This window comes from Sciurus vulgaris (genome assembly GCF_902686455.1).
Source record: "Sciurus vulgaris genome assembly, chromosome: 4".
NCBI classification, from domain to species: domain Eukaryota; kingdom Metazoa; phylum Chordata; class Mammalia; order Rodentia; family Sciuridae; genus Sciurus; species Sciurus vulgaris.
The window spans coordinates 50,002,048-50,013,387 of record NC_136464.1 but is presented as its reverse complement, the minus strand read 5'-3'; the positions used below and the strand labels follow the sequence as shown (position 1 = coordinate 50,013,387).

The following is an 11,340-nucleotide window of genomic DNA, read 5'->3' as shown; positions in this document are numbered from 1 at the left end:
TCCTTAATATTGTAAAGGCCATTTATGCTAAGCCCATGGCTAATATCATTCTAAATGGTGAAAAACTGAAAGCATTCCCCCTAAAAACTGGAACAAGGCAGGGATGCCCTCTTTCACCACTTCTATTCAACATCGTTCTTGAGACTCTGGCCAGAGCAATTAGACAAACCAAAGAAATTAAAGGGATACGAATTGGAAAAGAAGAACTCAAACTATCCCTGTTCGCTGATGACATGATTATATATTTAGAGGAACCTGGAAATTCCACCAGAAAACTCTTAGAACTCATAAGTGATTTCAGTAAAGTAGCAGGTTACAAGATCAATGCCCATAAATCCAACGCATTTTTATACATAAGTGATGAATCTTCAGAAAGAGAAATTAGGAAAACTACCCCATTCACAATAGCCTCGAAAAAAAATAAAATACTTGGGAATCAATCTCACAAAAGAGGTGAAAGACCTCTACAATGAGAACTATACAACACTAAAGAAAGAAATTAAAGAACACCTTAGAAGATGGAAAGATCTTCCATGTTCTTGGATAGGAAGAATTAATATTGTCAAAATGGCCATACTACCTAAAGTGCTATACAAATTCAATGCAATTCCAATTAAAATCCCAATGACGTACCTTACAGAAATAGAGCAGGCAATTATGAATTCATCTGGAAGAATAAGAAACCCAGAATAGCTAAAGCAATCCTTAGCAGGAAGAGTGAAACAGGGGGTATTGCAATACCAGATCTTCAACTCTACTACAAAGCAATAGTAACAAAAACGGCATGGTATTGGTACCAAAATAGAAAGGTAGATCATGGTACAGAATAGAGGACACGGACACAAACCCAAATAAATACAATTTTCTCATACTAGACAAAGGGGCCAAAAAATATACAATGGAGAAAAGATAGCCTCTTCAACAAATGGTGCTGGGAGAATTGGAAATCCATATGCAACAGAATGAAACTAAACCCATATCTCTCACCATGCACGAAACTAAACTCAAAATGGATTAAGGACCTCGGAATCAGACCAGAGACCCTGCAGATTATAGAAGAAAAAGTAGGTCCAAATCTTCATCTTGTTGGTCTAGGACCAGACTTCCTTAACAGGACTCCCATAGCACAAGAAATAAAAGCTAGAATCAACCACTGGGATAGATTCAAACTAAAAAGCTTTCTCTCAGCAAAGGAAACTATCAGCAACGCGAAGAAAGAGCCTACAGAGTGGGAGAATATCTTTGCCAATCATACTTCAGATAGAGCACTAATCTCCAGAATCTATAAAGAACTCAAAAAACTCTACTCCAAGAATTCAAACAGTCCAGTCAACAAATGGGCTAAGGAAATGAATAGACACTTCACAGAAGAAGATCTACAAGCAATCAACAAACATATGGAAAAATGTTCAACATCTCTAGTAATAAGAGAAATGCAAATCAAAACCACCCTAAGGTTCCATCTCACCCCAATTAGAATGGCGATTATCAAGAATACGAGCAACAACAGGTGTTGGCGAGGATGTGGGGAGAAAGGTACACTCATACACTGCTGGTGGGGCTGCAAATTAGTGCAGCCGCTATGGAAAGCAGTGTGGAGATTCCTTAGAAAACTTGGAATGGAACCACCATTTGACCCAGCTATCCCACTCCTTGGCCTATACCCAAAGGACTTAAAATCTGCATACTACAGAAATACAGCCACATCAATGTTCATAGCTGCTCAATTCACAATAGCCAGACTGTGGAACCAACCTAGATGCCCTTCAATTGATGAGTGGATAAAGAAACTGTGGTATATATATACTATGGAATATTACTCAGCCATAAAGAATAATAAAATTATGGCATTTGCAGGCAAATGGATGAAATTGGAGAATATCATGCTAAGTGAGATAAGCCAATCTCAAAAAGCCAAAGGACGAATGATATCGCTAATAAGTGGAGGTTGACACATAATGGGGGGGAGGGAAGGGTTAGAGTTAGGGTTCGGGAGGGGGGCAAGTATGGAGGAAGGAACTACTGTATAGAGGGTAAAGAGGGGTGGGAGGGGTGGGGGGAAGGGAAAAAAATAACAGAATGAATCAAACAACATTGCTCTATGTAAATTTATGATTACACAAATGGTATGCCTTTACGCCATGTACAGAGAAACAACATGTATCCCATTTGTTTACAATAAAAAAAAAATAAAAAAATAAAAAAAAATAAAAAAATAAATTGGATAAACAGATGAAAATAAAAGTATTTTTGAAATTACTAACTCCCAAGTTTTTTTTACTTTACATTATTTATTTATTATTTTTACAGACTGCATTTTGATTCATTGTACACAAATGGGGTACATCATTTCATTTCTATGGTTGTACATGATGTAGATTCATACCATTCGTGTAATCATGTATATAGGGTAATGATGTCTGTCCCATTCCACCATTTTTCATATCCCCCTCCCTCTCATTTCCTTCTGCATAATCTAAAGTTTCTCCATTCTTCTCTCACTCCTCATTCCCCTACTCCCATTATATATCATCATCCATTTGTCAAAGAAAACATTCAGCCTTTGGTTTTTGGGGACTGGCTTATTTCACTTAGCATGATATTCTCCAATTCCATCCATTTACCTCAAATACCATAATTTTATTCTTCTTTATGACTGAATAATATTCTATTGTGTATATATATACCACAGTTTCTTTATCCATTCATCTGTTGAAGGCCATCTAGGTTGATTCCACAGCCTAGCTATTGTGAATTGAGCTGCTATAAACATTGATGTTGTTGCATTACTGTAGTATGCTAATTTTAAGTCCTTTGGGTATAAACCAAGGAGTGGGACAACTGGGTCAAAAGGTGAGTCTATTCCAAGTTTTCTGGGGATTCTCACAAGTTTTTTTTTTTAAGGTGGTCAAACAATAGAGTGTTGATTTCTATAAAATGTCTAGAAAGTAATATACATAACTTCTAGTTTTTTTCTTCAGTGGGGAAGAGATAACTACTACTGTTAACTACACTTGTTTGCTATCTTGGTTTTTACAGCTAAAAATGAGTAAATTAGATTTAACATAGATGGGATTAATCATCTTAAGGTGCTTATTAGAGAAGACACCTGATTAATTTATAAAGTTAAAATGCTAAAACCTCTCCTCCTGAAGTAACGAGTCCCGGGCCGGCTCGGCCGTGGTCGCTGCCGCCCCGCGCCCCGCCGAGGAGGTGCAGGAGGGAGAGGGCCCCGCGGGCGTCGCCTCCGCCTCGCGCCCCCTCTCCACCGCCCGAGCCGCCGCCGCCGCGACTCTTGCGAACGCCGGAGGGCAGATTTGATAATGGGCTGCATTAAAAGTAAAGAAAACAAAAGTCCAGCTATTAAATACAGAACTGAAAACACTCCAGAGCCTGTCAGTACAAGTGTCAGCCATTATGGAACAGAACACACAGCAGTGACACCATCATCTTCAGCAAAAGGAACTTCGGTTAATTTTAGCAGTCTTTCTATAACACCATTTGGAGGATCCTCAGGGGTGACTCCTTTCGGAGGAGCATCTTCCTCATTCTCAGTGGTGCCAAGTTCATATCCTACTGGTTTAACAGGTGGTGTTACTATATTTGTGGCCTTATATGATTATGAAGCTAGAACTACAGAAGATCTTTCATTTAAAAAGGGTGAAAGATTTCAAATAATTAACAATACGGAAGGAGACTGGTGGGAAGCAAGATCAATTGCTACAGGAAAGAATGGTTACATCCCTAGCAATTATGTAGCACCTGCAGATTCCATTCAGGCAGAAGAATGGTATTTTGGCAAAATGGGGAGAAAAGATGCTGAAAGATTACTTTTGAATCCTGGCAATCAACGAGGTATATTCTTAGTAAGAGAAAGTGAAACCACTAAAGGTGCTTATTCCCTTTCTATTCGTGATTGGGATGAAGTAAGGGGTGACAATGTGAAACACTACAAAATTAGGAAACTTGACAATGGTGGCTACTATATCACAACCAGAGCACAATTTGACACTCTGCAGAAATTGGTGAAACACTACACAGAACATGCTGATGGTTTATGCCACAAATTAACAACTGTGTGTCCAACTGTGAAAGCCCAGACTCAAGGTCTAGCAAAGGATGCTTGGGAAATCCCTCGAGAATCTTTGCGACTAGAGGTTAAATTAGGACAAGGATGTTTTGGTGAAGTATGGATGGGAACATGGAATGGAACCACTAAAGTAGCAATCAAAACATTAAAACCAGGTACAATGATGCCAGAAGCTTTTCTTCAAGAAGCTCAGATAATGAAAAAGTTAAGGCATGATAAACTTGTTCCACTATATCCTGTTGTTTCTGAAGAACCAATTTACATTGTCACTGAATTTATGTCAAAAGGAAGTTTATTAGATTTCCTTAAGGAAGGAGATGGAAAATATTTGAAGCTTCCACAACCGGTTGATATGGCTGCTCAGATTGCCGATGGTATGGCATATATTGAAAGAGTGAACTATATTCACCGAGATCTTGTAGGAGAAAATCTTGTGTGTAAAACAGCAGATTTTGGTTTAGCAAGGTTAATTGAAGACAATGAATACACGGCAAGACAAGGTGCAAAATTTCCAATCAAATGGACTGCTCCTGAAGCTGCACTTTATGGTCGATTTACAGTAAAGTCTGATGTGTGGTCATTTGGAATTCTACAGACAGAATTGGTAACTAAGGGGAGAGTGCCATATCCCGGTATGGTAAACCGTGAAGAAGTGCTGGAACAGGTAGAACGTGGATACAGGATGCCCTGCCCTCAGGGCTGTCCAGAATCTCTCCATGAATTGATGAATCTTTGTTGGAAGAAAGACCCTGATGAGAGACCAACATTTGAATATATCCAGTCCTTCTTGGAAGACTACTTCACTGCTACAGAGCCACAGTACCAGCCAGGAGAAAATTTATAATCTGGATTATAACCTGAATTTATAATCCAAGTAGCCTATTTTATATGCATAAGTCTGCCAAAATGTAAAGAACTTGTGTAGAGTTCCTCACTTATGTACAGGAATCAAAAGAAGAAAATATTCTTCACTCTGCATGTTTTATTGGTAAACTGGAATTCCAGATATGGTTGCACAAAACCACTTTTTTTTTTCCTAAGTGTTAAACTCTAAAGTACCAATGATGAATTTTCCAACTTATTTCAGGGTCCAAAAAAATGGAGCTAAGATATTGATCTGCATGGTAAGGAAGCACAACAAGGCTACTCTTTATAAATCATTTTCTTTCTTCCCCGAACTCCAATTGTTAAGAAAAAATATTTATTGTTATAGACAAAATTTGAGAGGTAAAAACTTATACCATAGTAAAATTTAAAATTAAGGAATTTCATGAGACCAAATTAATTCCATTCCAGTTTTTAAGGCTTTCTTGTGTTTATTATTCTCAAAGGGGTTTTTTTCTATGTTAAACAGTTGATATGCAGTCTTAACATATGCCTCCTTTTGCTTGGAAATACACCATAATTTTCAAATGCAAAAAGGATAACATCTAAAACTTGATTAACCGTTAGACCTCAGCAGTGGAATTTGTAAGTATAATGCACTATGTTCATACTCATATTCATGGAACTGGAAGATAGAAAAAGAAGGTTTTCACCTTCATTTTTGGGAAATAATCACATTTAGAATAATGAAAGTACTGTAAAGTAAACTCATCTTTTGTAAGGTTACATTGATTTTTTTTTTTCAAAAGAGAATATATAATTGAAATTTTATCATCCAGTCCAAGGAAAATCTTCCAATCTTTAGCATGAAAAGTGAGACCAGAATTAACAGTCCATTTTTTAAAAATAGATTTGGTACTGTAAGATGTTTGCTGAATATGTTCTTATGGTAATGGGTGCCACAAATAGAAAAAATAATCACTAGATCAGGGACTTGACCGCACTTTTGCTTGTACTGCAATATAGACTAAGAGAGAGAAAAATGTTTAAAAGAAATATGAGAAAAGAAAATGTGAAAGTTTTACAGGTAGAGAGGTGGAATGTAATGTTTTAATGTTGATGTCATGGAGTGACACAATGGCTTTGCTGGCACTCAAAGCTCTTCACTTAGCTGTTTCTGAGACTTTAAGAGTTATAAGGTATGACTGTAAAACTAATTTTCTTAACATACACACTAAACGAGTGTTAGTTAAATCCTCAAAATAGTGAAGTTAAGGCTTCACACTATTCTAGTGACATAGCTTTTATTCAGAACAATTTTAGTTTTCAAATCCATATTTAAATCTCCACTTTTTTAAATATACTTAATGATTATCAATTTTTCCTTTTAGAATATAGTTGATTTGAGGAGGAAAATTAATTCTTCATATAACAGTCATTGAAGGGGGACAGTTTTTGCCCAATTTAAAGTGCGAGAAGTGAAACATACAAAATAAGGCTGATAATTTACTTGGAAAGAAATTCCCAAGAAATGAATTTCAATAGCATTACTGGCTTAAGAGTCTAACAAAGGAAAAACTGAATCTGATAAGTAGAAGTCTAAGTATTTATATTTTGAAATACTGTAATATAGTTATACTTTAAAACATTGTATCAGGTCCCATATTTTCAGCATATAATTTTTAACATCACTTAATGTGATTAATCATTGAAGTTAAAATTCTGTGCCATGGTTTATATGTTCAAATTCAAACCATTTTAAAATGTGACAAATGAACTTCATGGCAAGTTGACAATAGTTCTGGTACTAAAAATTATGGTTGTGTCTTCTGTTTACATAACCTGTTCAGTATTGAATCCCTGTGTCTAAAGGGTATGCCTATGAAGAGAGCCTCATTATTGCCCTTAACACCTACAACCTGTGACTAGTTTTTTAAAGGGCTTTATGTGAACCGTGATGTAATTTTTCTAAGCATTTTAAAAAGGGTAACAAAATTATGTACTGATTCTGATCAGAAAATTAAGCCAGGAAGTTGATGGTGTTGATTAGATTTTAACTAAAAGGAACAGTTCCTGATAATAACAATTATATAGTAAGGATAAAACTCTAACTTAATGTGTATTCAGTTTAAATTGTTATGTATTTTTAAATTGCCAAGAAAAACATTTTGTATATTTGAAGATTTTTTTCCAACAGCTTTCATCTTTAATGTCTTAATATAACCCTTACCAAAAAAGGAGTGGCTAAAAACAGCCCTTCTAGCACAAACATTTTTTTTAATGAATAGTAGCCTAAAACTTAATATTTTTATAAAGTATTGTAATATTGTTTTGTGGATAAATGAAATAAAAATTCTTGTTGAATTGCAAAAAAAAAAAAAAAGCTAAAACCTGAAGTGCTAAATATAAAATCAAGTACTTTTGACTCAATTCCATAATGCAATATATATTTAAACATTGAATGGTGTTTCCACAAATTGGTAAATGAAAAAAAGAGTTTAAAATTGCTTTGCTTCCTGCCTTCACTAAAAGCAAGGTTACTAAAAATTAAAATTCTATCAGGTGTAATTCTATATATAAGGAGTACAAAAGATTTCAGTTATGTTTCAGTTAAAGTACTATAAAAAATTATTTCATCTTATTACAATGGAATAATTTGAAGGGACAGCCAAGAAGATCAAATAGAGGAGGTCATGTTCCTGGCTGCTCCACGGGGTGAAACCAAGAAAGCAGACAGGCAGCCTCTCTGCAAGGTAGGTGAACAAAAACAAAAACAAAAAAAAAAAGGATGTGGAATTTACTGGAACCTAAAACTGGACATTCAAAGCAGACCTGGGACACAGGAGGTTGGATATAATAAAATAAGTAAAAAAAATCCCCAGCAGCATAGCCACTGACACAGCCAGACTGGAAGCTTCAGCCAAAGAGGTCCCTCTGTGAGCATAGTGGAGGGATAAGGGAATTAAAGGAAACTGCATTTTTGGGAGGCCCAAGGTGTGTCTGGGTGTGGAACATTTAGAGACCAAGGACACTGCCCAACAAACCTAAAGGACTTGCTGCATGATATCCATGTGCGGGGAAAGAAGCCACCATCTCTCCAGGTTTCAAGTGGAGGACAAAGGAAGGAACCACTTTGCAGCTGCAGCAAGCGGGCAAGCAACAGAAAAAGCTGATTCCTGGCAACCCTGAGTTTGACCCAAAATACAGGCCAGATAAACACATGCTGCATGACATAGAGGGTACTTAAGTGACCAGGAGAAAAATCCAATGTGGAGAGAGGTTTACATAAGAGACAACTGGTCATAGGAAACCCCCCTGGTTCTAACCCCTCCCCCTTCCAATCCAACTGCTTGCAGGAACAGCTGGAAGAGATTGCACTCTGGCTGGGAACTCCAAGGGCATGGGTGGGAGAAATTGGAGATTGAACCCACGACTAGGAACATAGGTTGTCAGTGTGACAGAGGGGACTAAGAATTGGCTCCCCACACATGTAAATGGAACCAGGGGAGATCCTGGGGTAAAATTTTGCAGCATGTACCAACAAGTAACCAGGTGCTGGAGGGTACACTGATCTAAATCTCCAGATGGGGCTGGGGTTGTAGTTTAGTGGTACAAGCACTTGTCTAGAACATGTGAGGCACTGGGTTTCTATCCTCAGCACCACATAAAAATAAAATAAATGTACTGTGTTTATCTACAACCTAAAAAAAAAAAAAAAAAAAAAAAAAAAAAAAAAAAAAAAAAAAAAAAAGTTAAAATCTCCAGAACAATTAGCATTCAGTGAAAAGCCTGGAGCCCAAATAAGCCTAAACCCTGCCTCCAGGACCTCCACCTACAGGTTTACCACTCTCACTCCAGCAATCCAGAGGGTGGAGCATCACACTCCAGAAGACCCCACCTAAAACTGCTGAGAATATTTTGAATTCCAACAGAAGGAATTCTTTAACTTTTCATCAAGAATTTTTTTTCAGGTTTTTTTTTTTCTAATTTTTTACTGTTTAATTGTGTCCTTAAAGGTACATGGATATTTATGTAGTTTCCTATTTTTTCCTTCTCATCTCTAGCATTTTTGAGGCCATTTATCTTACATGGACTCGTTTTTTTGAACTAGGATATTTGGCTTGTAGAGTTAGTTTTGGTTTTGCATTTTTTTATTTTTACTTTTAATTTTTAAATTTTTGCTTTATATATTTTTCTCCTACCTGTTTCCCTTGGTTCTCTTTTTTCTCTGCTAACAGCCACTCTCTATTGTTCTCTCTCGTTCACTCTTCCTTTAATCTTTATTTCTGTATTCTCTCCTCTTCCCTCATAATCATCACATCCTATATCACTTCTGTTCTCTCCCTATCCACCATTTGAAAACATAAGCCCTTCGGCAACTTGCTGTTTTATATATAGGTATAATACGGATCATATCATTTCTGTTTATCATGATAATTACATTATAAATGTCATAGTAGGAATTATTGATTTAATGCTTAGTTGTTTGCATTGGTTGTTATTATTTGTCTCCCTCTAAATGGTGAGGTACTGGAAACCCTCAGGGACACTATAAGTCCACAGGGTAGAAAACTCTACTGCCTCAGCTCCATACTGTTATATGAATAGACATGCAACAACATGAAAAAGCAAGGGAACAAATCACCACCAAGCAAACCAGATATGTAATAACAGAATCCATCAACACCACAGTGGAAGAAATGTCAGAGAAGGAATTTAGAATGTACATAGTTAAACTGATATGTGAAGTAAAGGATGATGTAAGAGAGCAAATACAGGTAGCAAAGGATCACTTCAATAGAGAAATAGAGATTCTGAAAAAATAAAACAGAAATCCTTGAAATGAAGGAAACAACAAACCAAATTTAAAATCCAATAGAAAGTATCACCAACAGACTAGACCACTTGGAAGACAGAACCTTAGGCAATGAAGACAAAATAAATAATCTTGAAAATAGAGTTGACCATGGAGAGAAGATGTTTAAAAACCATGAGTAGAACTTCTGACAATTATGGGACAACATGAAAAGAACAAATTTAAGATTTATCAGGATAGATGAAGCTGCAGAGATACAAAGAAATGCACATCTTTTCAATGAAATAATACCATAAAATTTCTCAAACCTAAAGAATGAAATGGAAAATCAAATACAAGAGGCTTCTGGGACCCCAAAGGTGCAAAATTACAACAGACCCACACCAAGACACATTATAATGAAAATGCCTAGCATACAGAATAAGGATAGAATTTTAAAGGTTGTGAGAGAAAAATATCAGATTACGTATAGGGTGAAACCAATTTCTCAGCCCAGATCCTCAAAGCTAGGAGATCCTGGAATAACACATACCAAGTTCTGAAAGAAAATGGTGCCAACAAAGAATCCTATATCCAGCAAAATTAAGCTTCAGATTTGAAGATGAAATAAAAACTTTCTATGATAAATAAAAGAATTTGCAACCAGAAAGCCTGGACTTCAGCATATTTTCAACAAAACTTCCATGAAGATGAAATGAAAAAATAAGTGAAGACCAGCAAAGGGAGGAACCACATTAAAGGAATAGTGAATCAAAGGAAAAACTAATTCAAATTAAAAACTAGAAATAAATGACCAGGAAAACAAATCATATCTCAATAATTACATTGAACATTAATGGCCTAAACACCTCAATCAAAAAACATAGACTAGCAGATTAAATTTAAATACAAGACCCAACAATATACTGTCTCCAAAGACTTACCTCATAGGCAGGACTTCCAAAGACTGAAGGTAAAAGGATGGGTAAAAACAGCACTCACATAGATCATGTAAACAAGCAGGGGATTCTATTCTCATATCAGACAAAGTGAACTTCATGCCAAAGTTAATCAGAAGGGACAAAGAAAGCTATTTCATACTGCTTAAGGGAATTATACGTCAGCAAGACATAACAATGGTAATATTTATGGACCAAACAATGGAGCATCTATGTACAATCAAACCCTCCTCATTTCAAAGAATCCAATAGCCCACACATAATACTGGGTAACTTTAAACATGTCTCTATCACCACTGGATAGATCCTCTAAACAAAAACTAAAGAAACTATAGAAATAAAAAATACAAATTCATGAAATTTAGACTTAACAGACATGTAGAGAATACTTCATCCATCATGACTGAATATACTTTCTTCTCAGAAGCACATGGATCCTTCTCTAATATAGACCATGTTATGTAAGCTATCATATATGTTCACATACAATTGTGATATTACCTTAATATATTTTTTGCATCTGTAGGGTTATTCTGATAGCTCCCTTTCCATTGATATTAATTTTTGTGTTCTTGCTATTTTCTTGATTGGACTTGTTTGATTTTTATCAAATTTTAGCTGTATTAGTTCTTCTTTATTTCATATATTTCTGCTCCTACCTTTATTTTTTC

The 11,340-nt window shown here is 35.9% G+C and overlaps 1 protein-coding gene across 1 annotated transcript; it reads left to right on the top strand.

The window, feature by feature from the left end:
• Positions 1 to 3,199: 3,199 nt before the first annotated feature.
• LOC306660508 (tyrosine-protein kinase Yes-like) lies at positions 3,200 to 5,622 on the top strand. Its single transcript, XM_079138805.1, has one exon. It carries the CDS (start codon positions 3,324 to 3,326, stop codon positions 4,932 to 4,934), a length of 1,611 nt encoding a protein of 536 aa, XP_078994931.1. The 5' UTR covers positions 3,200 to 3,323; the 3' UTR covers positions 4,935 to 5,622.
• The last annotated feature ends 5,718 nt before the right edge of the window (positions 5,623 to 11,340 follow it).

What these genes read in the sequence shown, in the direction of transcription:
- LOC306660508 (XM_079138805.1), top strand. Translation starts at nt 3,324, where the DNA reads ATGGGCTGCATTAAAAGTAAAGAAAACAAAAGTCCAGCTATTAAATAC.